We start from the raw sequence: 22,108 nt of genomic DNA, 5'->3' as shown, positions 1-22,108 counted from the left end.
CACATACATTCCGGGAGAAACCCTACACCTTCCTTATTTCAGCGCTCCAACAAAAACATTCGTTACCCCCCCCTTCTTCATAGTGAGAGGAAGGAATTCGACGGACGGCCAGTCAGCCAATCAGATTCTCTGGAGGTTTCGATTTTTACTCTGGTCTCCTGTGATTGGCCCGCGCCTCCCCAGAGGCACCAACCCCCGCGCGGCGATTGGCCGGTTTTCCCGGCTCCGCGGAGGTCATTTGAACACGCCTCGCTCTCAGGGCAGGTTTCAGCGCTGCTGGTTCAGACAGAGTCAAATATCAGCGGCGGAGACACAATGGACGAGAGCACAGTGCAAACACGCTGCTGAGAGACACACACACACTTTATCCCGGTGTCATGGCGAGCAGCGGACGCCTCTGACGGAGTGGACAGCCCTCGTTTTCTTCGCTTTTTCAAAGTTATTGCAGTCGGACATTGAGTCGCATCCCATCATCGGTAAGTCGCGCGCGGGCCAGGGGGGTGGCGATGGTTTTCTTCATGGCAACACATTTTAATCTCATCTTCTCTATGTTGTGTTTCATTGCACTCCAGCATCCGGGCACACTAAACTGCTCAGGTGGCCGTGTAGCCTAACCTATAGGGGTCTTTTTTCTCTCAACGCTACGACACGCCTTCAATCATAAGAAACTAAACTAACAAAAGCCTTTATTCGGCACGGTGGTGTTTTTCAAATGGATTATTACACCCTTCCCTTGCTTCCATTCTGCCTCCCACCTACCCACGCTGTTGTTGTTATTGTTGTTTACCGCCCATGTGAGTTTATAATTAGGCTCTCTGTCAAACGTTACTCACCAGCACCTGCGATGGGACGGTGGTGGCAGCTTTTACTTTTACTCTGTTATGACTCAGTTAGAAACCCATGATGTGGGCCAGGCAGGCCGGCCTGTTTAGTGCGTGTGTTTGTGTGTGTGCGTGTGTGTGTGTGTGTGTGCGTGTGTGTGTGTGTGTGTGTGTGTGAGAGAGAGTTCTTTAGAGAACAGAAAAAAGAGCGAGAGAAAGCCTGTGTTCTTCTGACTTTTAAACAGCATTATTCCATCTGCACACTTATAATATATATATAATATATAATATATTATTATATATAAACCAATGGTCCCTTAATAACTTGCTGAAACTAGCATGGCACAGCAGTGAAATGTTTATTTTATTTGAGGATTGCAACAAAAGGCATTGTGAGGAACACAAGACACATTTAGGGCTTAAAAAAAAGCTGTTTTAACGTTTCAGTGGGGATCTCGATGATAAACGTGTGTGTTGTGTTGAGAGCTTGTGGTGTGGGAGATTTAAACGTGTTACAAAATGTGTTTCTGTGTGAAAGAAAACCCCCTTTACAGGAGCTTATAAGGTTATGAAATCAGCAGAGGAGATAATGTCTCTTTATCCTTTCTGGCAGTAGGTTAATACTGTACTAGCCTACCAGATCATGCAAGGGACCAGTGCGTGTGTCTCCTTGTGTGGATTCATACACTTTTAGCCCTGTGGGTGGGTGGGTTGTGTGTGTGTGTGTGTGTGTGTGTGGAGCCTCTACACACAGGAATGCATGCTTGGACCAGCAGTGGGTGAATTGTATCCCCGTTATCTCTCAATTGTGAGCACGGTGTCTGTATCCTATCTTCTAGATGTAGGTGCAGGTGCATGTTTCTTGAGAGGGTCAAGCGTATCTCAATGTGTCTGGTGTTTTCACGGCACCTGACCCATGAGATTACTTGCGTGATTACTTTCGTGAGTGCATGAGTCGTAACCCGCCCCCCTCCCCCATCTCCTCCCACTCCTTACTTTACTTTGGTCTTGTTTGGGACAATTTTTAATGCCTGGCACACGCTCAAAAGTAAAAAAAAAAAAAAAAGAGTATGAGACCTCGAACAGGAGCACTGTGGGACAGATCGTTTGAATCTTCATTCAAAGTGAAGGTAAAATACCTCAAAAAGGGTATAGAAAGATAGATGTGGGTTCTTATGCTGGGGATGGCGTATTCAGCAGGTCAACCTTCTTGCATACAGACCACCAGACAGGTCAAGTGCATCAAGTTTTAGCTTCTATTATACTCATCCATTATTCTGCAGTTTATGATGTGATTTGTCATGTGATTTGTTGAGACAATGGTTGAATTAAGTCATAGTCGTTGGCTTGTTGTAAGCGGCTTACTTTAAACAGCATGTGTTGCAATGAGACTCATGACGGAAGGAAAACAATGACAGCTCAGATTCCTTTGTAGATCTTTTTATTTTCACAATACTACAAAGAGGGTTTGTTTAAATGCACCACTACCTGCACTTCAACAGCCGAATCGGTGGAAGGTGGTGCTACGTGAACGGTTATGTAACAGGGTGATAAACTAGCCAATTGCAGCTATCATATACGTAATTGCACAGTTCAAAAGTTACCAACAAAATGTGGAGAATAGGTCAGGTCTGATAGTTCAAAGGTGTCATGGGCCACTCTCAAAGTACGTCCTCACAAAATTGAGTACTGACTACTGTTTGGGGCCCAAATGGCATTCCTAAGTCAAGAATATTCACGTCTCCTCTGAGAGGAAGTTAAAAATCAAAGTAAGCGGAATCCTCCATCATTGACCGAGAGAGGGGTGGAATTGATTTGTTTTCCTTTGCTCTCACCGTGCCGTTTAAAGGGTTAACTATAGTATGTGGCGAATGCAGCTTCGACAAAGCCACGAGTAAGTGATACGAGCGCAGCCCGTACTTTAACCTCGTTTATTGTGAAGAATACGGCTGACTGTGAAGGGTTTCCCACAGACGAAGACGCCCGTCTCGCTCGCACGCCTAACCTGCTGTAACCTATTAGTGTCAAAGTAGAGACAGAGGTAGCCCTGCATCGCCCTTTTAGCACTCTGATGAATTGCTTTAAAGCTCTTCTTATCAGCTGATTTTCCCTCTCACGCCATGTGTCCACATTGCGTTAACCTGCGTGCGGTACTCGGCCCAGCGTGTTTTCGTGCTCTCGGCCTTGAATGTGATTAGACGTCACAAAAAACAACAACAAAAACAGGAGTCCTTGCAAACAAACCTTCTCTTGTTCCTTCCAGTTCCCGTTGTGGTTAAAAGAATCAGGGTTACTATTCTTATGTTCAGTTTCATTCTCCATTGAATAAAGACAATGTAGATATAGATAGACGCAGGGTCCTTACACACTATGACGCACGATTAAACAATGTTTTTTATATTCCGTTTCGCCAACGTATGCCCTCATTACACCAAATTTGAGCTGCTTGAGGAAGTTCTATCTGCTTATGTCAATACGCAAGTTTTACCAAAGTCTCCAAGATAGCGTGCCGTACCTTTTTGGTAGCACCCGCCTTGTAGGCAAATAAAAGTGCAGATTTATGGCGCATAACCTCCCAGTGGATGATGTCTGTAAAAGTGTAATAAGAGTCCTTACAGGAGGAAGACAAAGTCTGCTTCGTGCTGGTGATGTGAAGACGATCCCGGCCTGGGTTCCGTGCAGAGACCTGGCGTCACACGGCCTGACGGGGGCCAGCCGAGTGTGTGTGAAAGCTGCTGTGTGTGTGTCTGATGTGCTGTGATCTCTTCCTGGGAGTCTTTGTGTGGTTGTTAATGCCATGACAGGATAGATAATACCTCTATTGTTGGAAAGTCCCCCCCCCCCCCATCCCCTTATACTCTCCCTCCGGCTATAGTTGATCTCAGCATTGCTGGCTGGAGCTTTTTTTTTTTTTTGAAACCACATTGTTTGATTTAGAATAAAATGTTCTGAAAGGTTGAAAGATTTCAGTTGTTTTCCGGGACCAAATGGAGTGAAGTTGGTCTTAAGCCATTGATGCTTTTGTGTATCTGCAGTAAGCTTGTGCAGCTGCAAGGCAAATGCACCTAAACAATTCAGTCCTTTCATGGTAAAAAAAAAAATAGCTTTCAAAAATGCTTTGGATGGCTAATGTATTACAAGCTGAAGTGTCAAATTTCATTGTACTGCCAAATGATCTTGTCATCCCGTCTTTGAAGCAGCTGGGAGGAATCCCCAGTGGATTAGAATCCATTAGCCGTTGATATTAACCGGCAGCTCCATCAAATGTCCAATTAGTTTGAACCTTTTGATGAACCGGGTCACAGGCGCTACAGTCAGGGACATTTGTCCAACGGGGGGGATGGGGTTTGTTGTTACAGTATGAAAGGGATGCCAGCGGCAAGGGGACGTGCACGGCAGAACACGCAGCGCTTGTGTAACAAAAAGCCAACATCTCTGCTCCCTCCTGTATGTCGCCACATGACGTCCATCTGCAAGGCTGCACTTTTTTTCAAAGTTTACAAATAAGAGAATTCATACAATGCTCTCAATGTGAAATTATGCTCCCAAACACCATCATTAAGGCGTCTGCGGGAGAGCCCAACCTATCATTTAGAGAGAGTAACATTTTTGGTGCCGCAACATGGAAGCCGCAAACTATCCGAAGGGTCAACTCTTCAGGAAGTCGGTCTGGAAAAACAGATTTAAGGCGCATTTCCCGTCGGCGTGAGGTCACCTTTCAATGCAAACAAGAAGCTTAAGAGACGGCGTCCAAACACGGGTGCAAATATTACTCGGTAGATGCCTTATCTCAACGTGACCACCAGAGCGCTTCCAGATTGCATTACATCGTTGCTTTAGGAAGATAAAGCCAGCGTAATTTTTTAACCGAGTTGGAGGGAAAACAGACGGGCCGCCACTGGCACCACGCCGGGCCCCGTGGCACGCAGGAGTGTGTGTGGGTGTGTGTGTGTGTGCGTCGCTCTGCTCAAGCCATCATTTTTTTATGTGTGACATGTGTGTGTGTGTTGGGATTATACCGGCATGGGGCTTGGCGCCATGGTTGACATGGGTGTGTGTGTGTGTGTGTGTGTGTGTGTGTGTGTGTGTAAGATGTTGGCCAGGGCAAACACTCCTCAGTCGGCGCAGCGCTGGACAAACAAAAGTCGGCTGGATTCCTGCAGGGTCTGGTTTTCTGGCAGAGAGTGTGTGCGCGTGCATGGACGACAACAGAAGCAGGATAAAGATGGCTCCAGAGTTAAAGCACGCCTTGGTGGTGATCTGGGATCAGCTTACCAACCTCAAATCCAATTATCTACACCATTAAGGCAACAAAAAAAAAGTCATTGCTGTCTTGAGATCCTCCATCTGTTGGGCTATTTTTTCCCACCCTTATGGCGCAAACAATAAAGCAGAACACAGTGCAAAAAAAAAAAAGAAAGAGAATTTCACAAGGAGGTATCTTTCAAAATTCCAAAACGCTAAACAGCGAGGGTAAAATTATGTGATTAAGTGTAATTACTTTCACAGACGCTTCTAAGTCTCTACTTTGCGTGATCGAGTTGCTCGAACAAATATTTTCACAACATGTGGACAACCAACACATTGCATTCAAGCAGCGCAGGAGGCCGCGTGGTGGTGTAAGAGCAGCACATCGACACCATTTGTTTTCAGGAATTTTCATTCAGGCAAAGTAGAGTGACTTCTAATGGATGACGGGCAGATAGTGTCATTTAGAACCTTATGGCATGCTAACTTTTTATAGTATCATATTTAATGCCATAGCTGGAACTTTTAGGAACATCTGATGGACAGAAGATGAATGAAAAGATAATTTAAATGGAGTATTTAGAGCTTCTGTAATGCCTATATTACTTATTTCATTTTAAATTGAATACATTTGGGACTTGTCAACCTCTTCTTCAGGTCACCATGCCTCCCACAACCCCGTACGCCGGAAAGTTCAGCCCCTGCGCCCCTTACGGCAACAACAACAACCACCACCCTGCGCCTCACAGCCCGTACCGCAACGGCACCGCCCCCGAGCCCGCCAAGGAGAACGTCTACAGCGGCGCCTACGCCTGCGCGGAGAACCCCTACGACGTGCCGCAGCCGCACGCCGCGTACCGCAGCTCCTCCGTGTCCTCCGTGACCGCCAGGGAGCACCATTACAACGGCGGCCGCGCGGTTTCGGAGAACCCGTACTCCTCGCCGCAGCCTCACAGCCCGCGGCAGCACAGCACTTCCTGTCCTGGGCGGGCGTACCGCCACACCACCACCACCACCAGCAGCAGCGGCAGCGGCGGCAGCGAGCAGTCCTCTCGCAACAACTCCGTTGCGGCGAAAGGCCGGCGGTACGGACATGGCGTCACCGCTAGCTACGGGGAGATGTGTTACCATGACAACAGTTTGGTTTCAGCATCCCTCGAGGCCCTGATCCAGCACCTGGTTCCCACGGTGGACTACTACCCAGACGTAAGTGTCTGTAAAGTGCTAAAGGTTGTGATTTAGTTAGTGTGTTAGAGGAAAGATGTCCTGTGTGTGTGTGTGTGTGTGTGTGTTCTTGTCGTGAGAGCTGTCGTGTTTCCTCATCATCAGAGGTCGTACGTGTTCACCTTCCTGCTGAGCTCACGCCTCTTCCTGCACCCGTACGAGCTCATGACGAGGGTTTGTCACCTGTGCGTGGAGCAGCAGCGGTCCGGAGACGCCCTGCTGGACAAGGTGGGCGGATTACACACACACACACACACACACACACTGACGTAACATACGCACTGCTATAATTTGTTTTTGTTTCACTCCCTCCTTCCCACACAAACTCACACCCACCCATAACACCGCCACAGAGACACAGACCGCTTTAGCATTTGATGACTATTTCACAAGCTCTAATTGAAGCAAAGGGCAACACCAATGAAGAACAGATGAGAGCAAGCATGTAAACAACAGCATATCGTGTCAGACAGATTGTGTTCGTACATTCTATCACGTAATGACCTCTGTGACACTCAACAGGCCGTGTGATGTTATGTTATGTTTTTTTTTTTTGAAGATCCGCTTCCGCGAAGTGGCGCCCAAGCTGGTGCAGCTGCTGACCGAGTGGACGGAGACGTTTCCGTACGACTTCAGGGACGAGAGGATGATGCGCTGCCTCAACGACATGACGCAGCACGTGGCCCGGGGAGACGAGGTCAGCATTACTAATTGCTCTTTTGTTTCCCCCTCAAATCAATTTAAGGATTTGTATTCACGAGCAAGGATTGGCAATCGCGCGACGAGGCCTTTAATCTTTGCTACGTCAGCATTGGAAACTTTTTTCCTAGTGTCCAAAAAGCTTTTTTTAACGCAGCGCTTCGAAAAGCGTCTCCAAATGCGCCAATTGACTTCCGAATCCATTTCTGACGACCTGTGTTGCCCTCCCAGTACTCGTGGCGGGCCATGCAGCAGATGACCCAGCGGCTGATCAAGCGCCTGTCGGCCCTCGGCCAATACGAGGAGGCCGTGTCGGCGCTCAGCGCCGTGGCGATGGAGCGGCCCGCCTCCCTGAAAGGCAAACAGGCCGCCGGCCAGCGGAGCGACGTGATGAGCGCGTGCGACGACCCCTTCGTGCTCGCGCAGCAGCTCACGCACATCGAGCTGGTAAGAAGAGATCCGTACGACCATCTGTTGAGGGATTAGGAGGCGGCTCTGCAGTCGCGCGTCTGATGTTCTCGCCGCGTTTTATGTGCTGGCGTGTGGCTGCTACTTAACAGGCCTTTTTATACTTGCCTTAATTGAGTGAATTTATTACGGCGGTGGTTTGAAAACATGTTTCTAGACTTAATAAAATTCTTGCTTCTGCCAAGTTGCCTGAAATGATTTGTTTCATTCTTATATTCTTAATCTAAACTCTTCAGAGGTATTTTTGCATTTATCTGTTTTTTGTTTTGATAATCTTTCTTCTTGATCATCTTCCTTCAATGTATTTCTGTTTTTGTTGTCCTGATTGTTTTCTGTCTCTGTTCTCTGCCTTCAGGACAGACTGAGTTTTATCGGTCCTGAGGAGTTCATCCAAACATTCGCCATGAAGGATCCTTTGGAGAACCACAAGGTACAACTGTGAGACAAATAGATATTAAACACATTACCTCTTAACCAAAAACAAATCTTATTACAATATTTAATGACATCTGTCAGAATTAGTAAACAGATGGATCCAACATGTTTAGATCTATAAGATTCTGTTTAAAGAAGGCTGCAGAACGCAGCAGCATGACCTTCTTCTTCTTCTTATTATTATTATGATCACAACCATCAAAGGAATGATAAAGAAAAGTCCCAGATTGGAGTTATTTCTAATTCAAGCCTCCTCAGTTTTAGGTCTACTTTGATAATGTAATTTGTGGTCTGCCTCAGCTCAAGTCGATTCAGGAGCCACATGAAAGAACCTTCTTTTTTTTTTTTTCTTTTTTTCTTTAGCTTTTAAAAATGCATCAAAGACCGTATGAAAGAGCCATCAGGCGTATGTCTAAGTGTACCTGAAGGGTACTTTTTCCTCCTGTGAGTCAGCTAAAGGGGTCGCTTTCAATCAGCGGCGCCCAGAACGAGCTTTCAGACGCTGTTTGTGACCGAGCCGCAGTCCCTTCCTCCGCTGTGCTGCGGCAGTTATATAAGATCCACTTTGTATAAAAGACCAGGTTGAGTCAGCGTTCAGGGTCCTGAGGTGTAAAGGGGAAGTTTGGATCAGAGTGGGCTGCCGCTGTTGTGTAAGCAGTTAATAGAGACGTGAATCTGCGGGATTATATCATCACGGTCAAGGCGAAGTTATTTATACAGCGCTTTTTCCAGTGTTGGTTTTTTACATATAAAAGTGCCTCTGGCAAACAGGTTCACCACAGGAAAAATCCCGACGACCCAGAAGCAGACTGAAATGAGATGGAATTGACAACAGAGACGTCACAGACCTCACTGTGCAGGTCCACAGGTTGTGTGGGTGTGAGGGCTTTCCAGATCCACACAGGACTTACATTATTTCATAAATAAGGAATAAAAAGAAGAAGAGCGGCTCGACTCTTTTGATTTTTCATCTATCAAAAAGTTATGATGCAGAGTATCACATTCTCAATTTGAGAAAGATGAAAAGTTGCCCAAAATGAGCCCCACACACACCAAAGAAATGGCTAAAACTAAATTAGCCCAAGGTCTTAGCAAACTCTATCTGCTGAGGAAAACCATGATATGAAGTTAAAAGCTGGCGTTGCATCAGTATTAATCAACCTAGAGTCCCTTTTTTGTGATGTTTACTTTATGTCCTAACCTCTAACAATCAAGGACACAGTTTATTGTTCTAAAAATAACCAAATATTATCAGAAGCATGATTTGAAATTGCACAATTGTATATCTTTTCATGCTTTTTTGACGTGTCCTCTCCTGTTTTTTTTCAGGGTTTCTTCCGAAAGCGTAAAACCAGTAACCTGGAGGCCTACATCAACTGGTTCAACAGACTGAGCTACCTGGTTGCCACGGAGATCTGTATGGTACGTTCTCCTCAACAGGACCAGTTCCAAAAGAATGTGCCCCACCCCCCCTTCCTGTTGACGCTTTGTTGTTCGATGGCCTTGCCTCTGAAACTCGTGTGTTCTGTCAATACAGCCAGTGAAGAAGAAACACCGAGCGCGTATCATTGAGTTCTTCATTGACGTAGCTCAGGAGTGTTTCAACATCGGCAATTTCAACTCCCTCATGGCCATCATCAGTGAGTATTTGACAAACTAAAACTAAAACATTTAACATAGCTCCCCCCTCCACATTGTTTTAGTCAGGTGGTCTTTGGGATTTGAAGTGCATTGGGGTTCCCACCATTTCTCTGTTGAACAGATAAAATCTCATTCAGGTCAACAAGTATGGTGCCGGCAGCAGTTTGCTCCAAGTACTTACACAGGCTACTCTGTCTTTCAGCCGGGATGAACATGAGTCCTGTTGCCAGGCTGAGGAAAACCTGGAGTAAGGTCAACACCGACAAGTTCGAAATCCTGGAGGTAAGAAAACCTGCATCTGCATTAACCCCTGATTCCCCACTACATCCACTTTGTATTTGTATTTTTAATAGATCTTGATTCATTTGAAGTTGACTCCCAGTCGTTAGTGTGCGCCAAACGTTGTGCCCGCACGTACGTGTTTGACCAACGTCGGCTCTGTTTGACCCCACTCAGCACCAGATGGACCCGTCCAGCAACTTCACCAACTACCGCACGGCGCTCCGCGGCGCCACGCAGAGGTCTGAGACGGCCCACAGCAGCCAGGAGAAGGTAAGAGGGCACACAGGAGAGAATGAATCCCAGTATGCAGAGTGTTAAATGTAGATTTAAATCGAATGGTGTCTCTTTCCTCCAGATTGTGATCCCTTTCTTCAGCCTCCTCATTAAAGACATCTACTTCCTGAATGAAGGCTGTGCCAGCAAGCTGACCAACGGGCACATCAACTTTGAGGTCAGTCCGCACATTAAGAGATTGGTTGATGAATTAAATTGATGTCTGAGCTTTAGATGTTATTGTTGTTTTGTGCGAAAAGCTAATCCATAGAAACCATGATTTGAATGTTCACTGTGAAATGATGTAACTGCTTCACAGTCATAGTTATGGTTTTGACAAGAGGCTTTCAAACCGTATGTATTTGTGCCCCCTTGTGGTTTGAAATCAGCATTACAGCTCCTCCTATTGCTTTAGTGATTGCATTATATTGTATGTCATATATCTTGGTAGGTACATTATACACCTGTTTAATAGGCGTCGGTCTTTATAAAGCTGGCTGTCCTAATCTCTCAACAGAAACTTTGGGAGCTTGCCAAGCAGGTCAGTGAATTCCTGGTGTGGCGTCAGGTCATTTGTCCGTTCGACAGAGACCGCCGGATCCTCCAGTATCTTGTCACCATGCCTGTCTTCACTGAAGATGGTCAGTATGCGATCTACTCCTTATATTTCCCTAATTGTATATGAATTGCACGGCTTCCGTGTTCTCAAAGTTGGAGAAGGAGTCAAACGCAGGCTTCATCTTGTTTTTCGTTGCTGCAGAGCTGCACCTGGCCTCGTATGAGAGTGAAGGACCTGAGAACAACATGGAGAAAGACAGCCGTAGGTCACTCAGGTGGGTGCAGACGCGCTCAAAACCATCAAACCACTCCCAACAACAACAACAACAGCACATAACAATATATGATAATAATCTGTGTTGTGTTTTACAGATCTTCCCTTCGGTCCTAGGCGAGCGACATTCTCGCCTGCTCTGCAGACTGTAGATGAACGAGGGGTTTTAAAGCTACAGGTTCCTTCATAGAATCTCTCATGGACACATTTTTACATTCCTTTTGGTGAACAAAGCAGCCGGGCCCGTATTCTCACATATAAACGGAAAGACTACACTGCAGCTCACAAGATTCACCCTTTCACAAACCTTTGATGAAATGAATCACGACTTCAGTGCTGCAGCTTTCAATCTTGCGATTCCCGAAAAGAGCTGGCAGTGCTGATTTGGATCATTATCCGAGCTTACTCTCAACATCAGCTCTTTCCCAGGCACTTACAGGACTTACAGGCTGTGGATTTAGTTTATGTTTCCGGTGGACCCTTTGTCATGGGGAAAACGTGTTGTTGAGGGACCCCCAATGCGGAAGCGGAAACGGCCGGAGACGGATGTACATCGCAACATCGGCACTGTCCCCCCCCCGCGGACAACCTGGCTGAGCGGAGTTGGGACCCACAGAGGAGAGGGGCACTCTGAAAGGAACATCATCGATTTGTATTATAGGTGACAGGCTAATTCCTGCTTTTCAGAAGTGGTGTTTTTCTGCGGTGTTGTCTTGTTAAGTGCTCGATTGTGATGGCAACACCGTGAGCAGCAAAGGCACCGCATCCTTTCCATTTCCTCTCCGTTTACAGACAGCATTCATTTCCGTCTCTTTGGAGGCTGTGATCTGATTTAAAAAGAAGCTAATGCAAGTCAATATGTCAGCTGCACAGAGCCCGACCCGATCCACAGACACTGCACTCATGCTATTGGGCTCTGCACGTTTTGTGATGTGTGCACTTCGCCTGCGTACTGGTGCGGTGCAGAATTGTGCGTAAGCAACGTCGCGCTAATCATGCAAGTTAAATCAAATGCACTTCAGTGGGTTGATATGTATTGTATTTAAGCTGTCTTTCAATACAGTATTAATTTGTATTTTGTATCAGAACATAAAGAAATGTGTTTTTTCTTCATGTACCTTTGTGTCTTTGCGAGCTTGTTGCTGGTTGGCTGGCTCTGTGTTGGTAAGCTAGCTTTAACACCAGTTCATGTCACAAGGAAGTGTTTTTTGGAGTCTGAATGAAACAGAAACTGATGTGTGTGCGTGTGTGTGTGTGTGTGTACAGCCTGGATACAGTCATTTCTCCTCTTTATCTGATCTGTGATGACTTGAGCTTGATGTGTTTCTTACAAATTTGCCTATGAGTGATGCTATCGCTTTATTTTTTGTTGTCTTTTTTCGAAAAAAGCTAATTTGTTAAAAGTGTTTTCTCATGTGTTTGTGTGTATTATTTTGTGCTACCAGTCAGGGTACTTGTACTGAAGGTCTTTGTGAAAAGAATTATATTTTTTCTTTCAAATAAACAGAATAACAAAAAAAACACCAGAATAAAGTAAAGAAGAAGTTTATTTACAATACGTGTTGGATAAGAACAATCGTCTCTTGAGTGTACAGATCACTAATCTTAGGCTAAAAACTGCAATAAAGTGAAAAGTGTCGATCCTCATGGTCCAACATCAGTGACTCTGAACTCTGGTGAAGTTAATACAGCGTCCCTGGACACAAACAAGAAACACACATTGCAGTTAGATGAGTTTTTTTCATTCAAGTTGCTGAGCTTGTAAACAGAATGTGATAGAATGAACACAAGCAAACCAGAGGTGATGCATATCATTAGTTATCTGATCCGACTCGTGCTTCAAATGGAAAATATCCCATTTGGAGTGAATGTTTGCATTAGATTAAAGCACTTTGATCAGTTCAATCAGAAGACCACATCCCACAGAGACAAAACATGAAAACGTAATAATCAAAATGTCATCAGCATACTGAGAAGAAGAAAAAAAACTAAAACATCAACACACCCGTTACCAAGCCGTGTTTGAAGTGATGACATTTACAAGGTGGTTCATTACTAACCGAGTTGGTGCAGTAAGCTGTTATTAGTCTGTTTGGTAGTTAATTAGATGGGAAGATCAGGCTGTATCATCTGTTATTATCTAATCAAATCATCCAATGGATCTGTTTTGTAATCAAATTTCCTGGTGACACAGTTTCCCCGGGAATGATGATGAAGTGTAATGAACTGATATGAACCCCTGTTTTCTTCCATCATTGATTTGTATGTCAGGTAGATACTGGGTAGGTTTCTTACCTTGTCCTGCGGCGTTGGCCTCATGATTGCCACTCGGTCATACTGCCTCCTCATCAATGCCCTCAGTGCATCAAAGCGCCCCTGAAAGTCAGGTCAAATTGAATTAATTTAATCAATGACACAATATCATATTGCAGATGAAGAATAGTAAACCACACTGACATCATTACCTTTAGATCTTAGCCTTAAAGTTGTAGATATCAGCTGCCCTTATGACAGAGTCTTGTCTTGCGATGAATGAGGTATTGTCTCACCTTGATGGGAGTGTACCATTTGGGCTGTGGTGGGGGGTTGTAGACTGGAGGAGGCCGTGGTGGGGGCTTAGACAAGATGGGCTCCTCAACACCCTCCGGCATTGTGATCACAGCATTTTTGGCTTTCTCGAGCCGGGAGCCTTCCTCTGTGGACCCCATCTGCCCCCAGCGCACCTGCAGAGCCCGAGCACAAAGGGCCGTCTCTCAGAGGCAGCTAGAGGCGCACAGACTGTACTACAACCACGACAACACGTTAAAGTTAAGCCTACCATTATATGAGTAACAGGAATTTTACCTTAATTGTTGTTTTTATTTTATCCATTACCTCCATGCGCTTGATTCCTCCAGGACCTCTGCCACCATAGTAGGAAGCATCCACTGTAGGCCACAGGTGTTTGGCCGAAAGATCTTCTTCTGGCTCCTTGAAAAAACAAACAAAGTGGCACCAGGTGGTAAAATCCAAACTTTAGGCTCAGAATGTCCATTCAGAAACACGCTGGTGTAAGAGAAACAGGTTGATCAACCGTCTGTGGTCTACTCACAATGACGGGAGGTGGGGGTGGTGGGCGGGATGGGGGCGGGTCTCTGATAACCTGTAAGAATCAATGTGAAAAAAGTAACACACTTAACATTTTAAATGGAGATAAATAAATCAAATGTTATTATTGGAACACTGGCCACGACGGGGTGACCTCAATAAATATGAACAGCCCTGAAATGTGGCCTGGCTGGACCGGGTATAAATACACACACACACACACACACGTGTGTGTAGGCTGAGGACTCACCACAGTGCAGCAGAGAGGCCAGAACCACCAGAAGAAAGCCAGAGCTAGTAGCAGCAACAGAACCAACAGCAACCAGAGCACCCAGGTCCCATCTGACTGCAACACACACTCATCAGACCCACGCTGATCTCAACCCTGTGTGAAAATGACCCGGCATACTGATACTCACACAGGTGGTAGCGTAGATGGTAATGGGACCGGAGATGTGGGACTGTCCATTGTTCAGGCTGACCAGCACTTGGACCGATCTGCAGTTGTTGGACAGAAGTCACAGGTGGAGGGGGGGGGAGAGAGGGCGCTGATGTGTGAAGTTCGGCTAGCTCTTTAACTTTAAATAACAGAACAGGATCTTATATTGTGACTGTATGACGCTGTAACTGTAAGTTTGAGTTGTTTTGTCTTTACAGGGAAACCTTTGTGCGGACATCAGGCTGTTTACCAGTTTGACCCAGACAATAACACGTTGCACATGTGTGTGTAAGCTTCACTTACTGTCCGACCTCATGTAGAACAGGAGCTGGACACAGCAGATAGCCGTCTCTAACTACTTTGGGTTTCTGGTCTGAGAGAGAAAGACAGGAAAACTGTAGGAATAATTAAGATACACAATGTTTTGTTGTAGATTGAAGCTCAAAACTTATGTTGCTATGTAGTTTTAACTCTTGATAAGATAATTGATCATAGAGTTGGAAAATCTTTCAATTTTACCCACTGCACATTTGCAAAGAGAAGGGGACCTTGATGCCATAATTTCATATTTCTGTGTGTGCTTTAGACATAATAATACCTCCACCTTGCATTACCATGCTACCATCAGTAACATTTTACATTTCACACATCTATAAACTAAAAAACACCAATTGCAACAAACAAAAAAGAAAAGGATGAAAGACATTCCAGCAGAACAGATACGAGCTGTTTGCAAGCCGAAATGGACAGTCATGAGTTGTCTCCTCATGTCCTCTCTGTGACATCAAGAGGACATCGATCTGTTTACAGACTAATGGGACAGAGAACATGTTCTCCCTCCCTCTGCGTCTCATAATGTCTCCTCTGTTCTCCGCCTGAAGTCAATAAAAAGCAGCCACTGTTTATTTCTGTGCGCCGTGACTCCGACTTTCCACTGCAGCACGGACATCTGCACATAGCATCGCCCTTCGCTTCATAGAGGATGTTATCCCAAAGTGCATTGCAGTATGTATGCAACTTTAAGCATCCTTGGCCAATAAGATTACAGGAGGCTTATCCCTAGAATTAACATCCCAGCTGCATCCCAGCCGACCTGTGAACCGGGTCACGTGGGGTGTTGAGTGTGTGGCGTTCACTGACCGTATGTCTTTTGATTGACAGTGAGGGAGCAGAGCACGTTGTCTGCCCTCTTGGATCCGCTGAAGCCGCTGCCCCTCAGCACCACGCTGAAGGACTCTGGGAAACATCGGACACATTACACTGCTGGGACCCGCACTTCAAATGCAGCCATTTGGTAAAATCGGTATATAAAATGACCAAAATGCATTCTCCTTGTTAAACTGCCAACCCTTCTCTCCATCCCCCTGTAACAGAGAGAACTCTGGGGCAAAATGATGTTGTTGTTTATCTAATCGAGGTTTATTCGTTTTTAATTGATAAGTCTATGGAACTGTCTGTGGTGCTAAAGCAACAGATGGGTTGGTAAATGTATATATAAAATGCTCTCTACATATATAAAGACAATGCTATACTGTAGTTCTACATAAATAAAGTAGGTTGGGGTCTCTTCCTTAAGTAGTAACTTGTTCTTGGAATAGAGTTCATAGAGTCCCGTTGCTGTATTTAGCCACCATTTACCTACAATTACTCATTTAGTAGCGTTTGTAAAGGTCTAAAGGTAGAACCCCCTTGATCGAATACCTCTGTAAAAATATATTGTAGTGTAGACAAGACCATTGTTAGTGTAATTGTGTCCTGCAGCAATGGCCTTTGGGTGTGTTGGTTGATGGTTTATAGGCCACGGTTTCCTCCCATTGGGAAAATCAACCAATCACAGACGCTAAAACTGGCGACCACCAAAGTCATTTGGCTTCATCCTCCGGAGACCATGAGTACATTTTTTTTCCTGCATCATTAAATCCAAATATTTTGAAGAAGAAAAAAAAAACTCTACACCACCAACCACCGACGTACCGTTCACACAAACACTCGACGGCTCTATTGTGAAGATGTCGGCGCACGTCTGCTTCAGGATCTGCGAGGAGACAGAGACGGAGGTGACCAATCAGCGTGGGCGGGGGGGACCACGCAGGGCGAGTGTTTGTGTGCCTTGTTATTGACCTCACCGAGTTCACCATGTCTTTGAGGGCATGAAACCCGGACAGCACCGGGAAGACCTGTTCTGTTCCGTCTGCTATGTGAGCGAGCTGACGACAAAAACAAACAGTTCAGCAGGAATCGGGAACATTTGAGTTAAAAGACCATTTTTCCTTTCAGTGTTTCTTGCCCCCTTCTCTGGGAGGTCCTCTCCGCCGTTCCGGTTCAGTGCTTCAGCAGCGTTTAAGGAGGAAAGGTCTGTTTCGGGGAGATGAAAGCTCTGCACGGCGGGCCGGAGCTTTTAGCCGGGTGATAGCAGGACAGGAAGCTCGGCAGGCCTTATTTAATTGGAGAGGGATGTAATGACTTCCTCCTCAGACCACAAAGTGCACTCTGGTCAGTAAGAGGCAGGAGACCACGCTGGCACACGCTGGCTGAAGACTTTTTTTTAGTTTGAAGCCATATTTAAAACCTTATGAATACTTATTTTACAGATCCATATTGTCACAATAGTGTGATTAAAGAATGAATAAGGGTGTGCATTGTGTAACAACAGAGCACACTTTAAATGAATAATATTTTAGCATCACGTTTCTCAATAAATGTCAACAGTTTTTACTTTGCACTGCGAATTACGTTTGGGATAACGTATGCCCAGATGTTGACTGTGGAAACGATTCCGTATCAAAGCATTGATATGTTTCTCAACCATTTAGATGTGTTATGGGATTATGCTTTGTTCTCCTGGTATCTCCTTGGCCTTTCATACGGTCAACACGGTCAGCGCAAGATAATCAAATTTGTTCTCATTCAGCATGAATAAACATTGGGTTTAATATTGGGGTTTTGTGCTATCTTTCAATAACCTGATACATGCACAGGAAGAAATCAAGGCAAATCAAATCTCTCCAAGGATATGATAACTCAAAACATACTGCCATACAAAAATCATTGCATGTTTTTACATAAACCAAATTCATAATAAACACCTGAATATAATTCCCTGGCAGGTGCGTGCTGTTCTGTCCTCAGGAGGTTCCCGTTCAATTCAAACACACCAAGCCACTCGTTCAAGGTCCGTCAATAAGTCAGAAAAAGAAAGAACACTCATCTATTGAAGAGCCGACTAAAACCAAACACAGGCTGACACACACGGACACACAAACACACGCAAAGGCAAATACCACCTCAGTGTTTACATAACCAACAGTGTCAGTAACAGAGAGAAGGTTTACTTCCCACAATGCTGCAAGACAGTCAGGGGCTGAAAGAGCGTGAAGGTCCTCCTACCTGTTTGTGGTCAAAGTCCATGACCCCCACACAGTACACTCGGGCTCCAAACCCTCTGGCTCTGTCCGCCTGGGAAGCATAACACAGAAGGTCCGGATTAAAGCTCTGCTTCCACTAGCATTCACTCAACCCGTGTTTACAATGAGTTCTCAGAAAATGAATAGTTGATTCCAAAGGGTTTCTATCTTGTTGGCTTGAAATGAGCCATTTGCTACTTTGAAACAGCCCAACTTTCTGCTCAAGAACCTTACAGTGATAAACTATTGATCGTCTATGCAGCCAGTCACTCTGCATGCAACGTGATACAAATAGCTTCAAAACCATAAAAACAAAGACCAAGTCATTGCAAATGTAAGTATGTTCAGTGTTTAGTACCTCCTGTAGGGTCAGTTCGTAGGGGAAAACCTCCAGCTTCCCATCTGTCAGAGCGATGATGATGGTAGACGACGGCGAAGTCTGCATCTTCATCTGCTCTGACACCTGAAGAGAGAAAGTACACACACGTGTTTAACTATAAATAAGTACGTACTACTCTAAAACAATAACGACACGTTTACAGTTGATTTTCTTGGATTTCCAAAAAAAAAACAGAAACGGAAAAGGATCTGCTCAACAAGTCTAAATACATCTACATATTTATCTTTCATCTATTAGGATTTTGTATTGTACTGTGAGACCGAATGGACCAAAGCTTACAAGGCAGATAGCCGGCAGCAGTACACTAACTAAGCGCATTTAGTACATTAGCATTATGGCATTTCCCCTTTAGATATGTTCCTGGAGGACCATCAGATGGGTGTACCTACCGCTTTCATGCCTTCGTGCATGAACGTTTCACCGGCAGGTTTGATTTGGCTCAGCTTCTCCAAACCCTTGTCTATCTTCGACCTGTGCATCCAGATCACATGCCACCATGGCACAGTTTAAATACAGAGCGATAAGAGTTCAGTTTCTGTGTGATCTGGTTATCTGTGTCATTATCTGTGTTTCTGTTTGAGGAGAAAAATGGGTTTGGGTCGGAGACAGAGAATGACAGAACGAGAAGAAGGGAAATTTCATTAAAAAGAAAACTGGTACCTGTCTCCAGTTAGAGGCAGTATTACAACTGCTCTGGCTGAAAAGACTATGTAGGAAACCCTCATCCTGGGACTGAAACACACATAAACACGCAGCTTGTGAACGTCATCTGCAGCACAAAAACACATCAAATGCAAGACCAAATGTTGTGACTCATACGGTAAATAGTGGGATTGTGTCAAATTAAATAATTAGGCTAAATTAAATAATAATAACGATACATGAAACGTGACAAAATTTGAAATGACACTTTTTAGCAAGGTCCCTCCCTGCTATGTTTTGAAGTTCATCTTTATATAAACTATGGACTACTGCCATTATTATCTGTTTTTGTACTGTTACCAAATGTGTTATTAATAAAGACAAATATAATCCAATAACATTAAGGACACGTTACGGATTTCATAAATTAAGAAGGTGGTAACAGAACATGGCATAACATAATGGGGATTAACGATGAAATGACCACGCAAGACATACAATACAACATGACTCCATTCTACACGGCGTGAAAAAGCACATAATACCTCTTTTGGCTAAACATTGCCCGTGACTTGGTGGGGAATTGAACCCTAAACCTTGTCACTTATACATCTTTAGTCTACCCATCAGGCTCTGAGGGGATGAAGGACTGACTGAAGTGGTTGGCACCAACTTCCACATGTGGCCAACCTGTTATTATATCTAAAGATATCCATGGACACACACACACACACACACACACACACACACACACACACATACACATACCATGATGTCTGCTGCTCAAAATAGACACATGACCTTCTTTCTACTCACTACGATTGTTTGTACTATAATTGTAAGACCGTTAACCACTTCCTAATGTTTAAAATAGTCTTTCGGTGAATTTGGTGAATGTGATTGGAGTAGATTTAATGTGCCCGCCCGCACTCTTTTCCCTTGGTTTTGAACTGTGGTAAAGTTGTATTTCTCCATTTTTATGATGCTATTTATAGTATAGAAAGCCCCCCAGAGGATGAAAGGAGAATTGGGACAGGAGAGAGAAGAAAGGGATGCAGCAGACACTCTACCCACCTGACAAACCTGTTGGTGAGCTGCTCAACAAATCCAAAGATCTCATCCCAATGTCCAGAAACGCTGCCTGACCTGCAGAAACATGACGTTTCAAACATATCCCACACAAGAGTTAAGACCAAACATGCTGAACCCTGAGGGCACCACAGGTGCGTAAGGACACATGTGTACGGCTTATTATGTTAAAGTTTGGATACTGCAGAATTAATTGTGGTTAAATTATGCTGTTGTTGCATTTCACGTAAACAGGGAGCTGATCCTTTAACCTCTTGAGCCCAACAGTCATGTTTGTTGCAACGTTTGTGTGGACTTGGTTTGTTCATGCGTAACAACGTGCACAGAGAGAGCTCTGAAGTCCAGAAAAGAAAATGCACTTTGTGCAACATTGCAGTGTAGCAGCAGAGGAACAGGACCAAACATAGCCATACAAGGAGAGGGCAGAGTCGAGGCTGTCTCTGCACTAAGTACACAATATGACATTCATATATTTGGTCTGTCACCGTTGGCTCGTGTATTTCTAAAACTAAAACGCATGCACGCGGACAGACACAATCTGTGTTTACTCACCGGTCTAAAACAAAATAAATATCAAACGCTCCATCACAAGAAGCGTCGTCGCCATCACTCAACGATGCTCTAACGCAAAAACTTAGGCAAAGTAGGATTTGGGAACATATCCACATTAAATCCATAATCCACTCGTTTCATATCAGAAGTGTGTTTGTTCGAGAGAGAAAAAAATATATCCCCAAATCAGCAGCTGCGGGTTTTTCACCCCGTGGTCAGCCTGAGCCCCGCGGGTTCAGATGTTGGATCCCTGCTGGGTGGGTTCGTGGGCTCGATGGCTGCACGGTGATAATGCAATAAACGGGGCAGGGCAGCTGCTGCACACCACCATCAGACCAGCAGCAATCCAGCAGAACACAACTTCCCGCAGGGGTCTCCACATTAAACTGCACTGCTGACATCTAGCAGTAAAGACACTACAAAGTGATGCTGGTATTCATGGATATGTGTCAACGAAATAGCTATCAGAATAGTTTAGAAGCATGCAGAAATGATTGTTAGTGGGGGTATCCTACGGATTGAATAGAAATGTAATGGAATCATAAAAAAAATACTTTACAAAAAAATATATAAGTAACCATTGATTTATTTTTTCTAAACACAAATGAAATGTCATGTATTGTTGCAAAATATGCTAAAGTGTACCGTGCTTTTATTTTGAAGCCACACTAATACGTAAATACACGAATGTTCCGGGATTTTTTAAATGCCAATATCTGACTTGACTTTTGGTTTTCGGAGCCGCTTGTATTACTGTAACAGACTGACTGAGATTAAAAACAAAAAAAAGCACAAAACAATAGAAAGAATTGCAGACTGGATGAATTCCCTACAGAATACATGACCCTTGAATATGTTTTTAAAAAAGGGAGCTTTCTATAAATCCTTCTCAACATCGAAAATGTTTTTCTTCTAACAGAGTGGCATGTTTCAAGATGTTTTTCAAAATGTGCTTCTCAATCAATGGTGAATTGAGCACTGGTTCATCAAAGTGTATTTCTCACTGACTCACAAACCACTCCCGATAATTATGCCTAATGTTCTTTCTCTTCTCCAAACAAACAACTGCATCATGTTCCAATGAATCTGTGTCAGATGGGAAATGGAATTGAATAGACCAACACACCCTTGGTGTGTCAGGGTGGTTTGTTTCTTTGCATGAGTATTGTCTAAAATATCATTCCCCCCACGTAATTAAATCTGCTCTTTTGTATATCGAGGAACAACAAGACTTCATTTATGGCGCGTCTCGGCATCACCAAGATAAGTGTCCTCAAAAGTACATTGTGTTTAAAGACATCATATCAAACCATGTTGAAAGCACATATGACGTCAGAGATGTCCAATATGTTCTTTGTTATGTAGTGCTTCAGTCATGCATTTCCTCTTGTTTGAAAGGATCTTACGCACTGATTGCTGGCAGCTTGAATATTTATTTTCAACTCTAAGAGAGCATGAAGTCGTAACATGTAGAAACTCAAATAATAACATAGGAATGCTGTCTGCAAATGTAACCTATTTTGTTTAATCTTACTCTAGCCAAAGATCTCCCTTTCGTCTGTTATGCATTGT

The 22,108-nt window shown here is 44.4% G+C and overlaps 2 protein-coding genes across 4 annotated transcripts; one reads left to right on the top strand and one right to left on the bottom strand.

The window, feature by feature from the left end:
* The first annotated feature begins 251 nt into the window (after positions 1–251).
* On the top strand, positions 252–12,411 carry LOC119226332 (ras-GEF domain-containing family member 1B-B-like). The gene is made up of 14 exons (XM_037484196.2): positions 252–476; positions 5,727–6,275; positions 6,399–6,521; positions 6,853–6,990; positions 7,224–7,439; positions 7,816–7,890; positions 9,225–9,317; positions 9,433–9,535; positions 9,739–9,818; positions 9,993–10,088; positions 10,174–10,269; positions 10,609–10,732; positions 10,852–10,924; positions 11,022–12,411. The coding sequence occupies exons 2-14, from the start codon at positions 5,733–5,735 to the stop codon at positions 11,038–11,040; spliced, it is 1,779 nt and encodes a 592-aa protein (XP_037340093.2). The 5' UTR covers positions 252–476; positions 5,727–5,732; the 3' UTR covers positions 11,041–12,411.
* A 41-nt stretch (positions 12,412–12,452) lies between these two features.
* On the bottom strand, positions 12,453–20,846 carry LOC119226335 (anthrax toxin receptor 2-like). Of its 3 annotated transcripts, XM_037484200.2 has the most exons (17): positions 20,537–20,846; positions 19,970–20,041; positions 18,914–18,985; positions 18,643–18,724; positions 18,212–18,316; positions 17,837–17,905; positions 16,576–16,656; positions 16,424–16,484; positions 15,590–15,685; positions 14,753–14,822; positions 14,430–14,508; positions 14,261–14,356; positions 14,015–14,065; positions 13,798–13,893; positions 13,473–13,646; positions 13,219–13,299; positions 12,453–12,619 (listed from the first exon to the last, which is right to left on the bottom strand). In XM_037484200.2, exons 1-17 carry the CDS (start codon positions 20,659–20,661, stop codon positions 12,581–12,583), a joined length of 1,449 nt encoding a protein of 482 aa, XP_037340097.2. In that variant the 5' UTR covers positions 20,662–20,846; the 3' UTR covers positions 12,453–12,580. The 3 variants fall into 3 exon arrangements, with proteins under 3 accessions (XP_037340097.2, XP_037340098.2, XP_037340099.2); XM_037484201.2 differs by lacking the exons at positions 19,970–20,041; positions 20,537–20,846 and adding an exon at positions 19,441–19,596; XM_037484202.2 differs by lacking the exons at positions 19,970–20,041; positions 20,537–20,846 and having other exon boundaries at positions 18,643–18,825; positions 18,914–19,423.
* Positions 20,847–22,108: the final 1,262 nt, after the last annotated feature.

The sequence above is a fragment of the Pungitius pungitius genome, chromosome 18 (assembly GCF_949316345.1).
Source record: "Pungitius pungitius chromosome 18, fPunPun2.1, whole genome shotgun sequence".
Classification (NCBI taxonomy): Eukaryota; Metazoa; Chordata; class Actinopteri; order Perciformes; family Gasterosteidae; genus Pungitius; species Pungitius pungitius.
The sequence above is the reverse complement of the archived record's forward strand: the minus strand, read 5'-3'. Positions and strand labels throughout refer to the sequence as shown.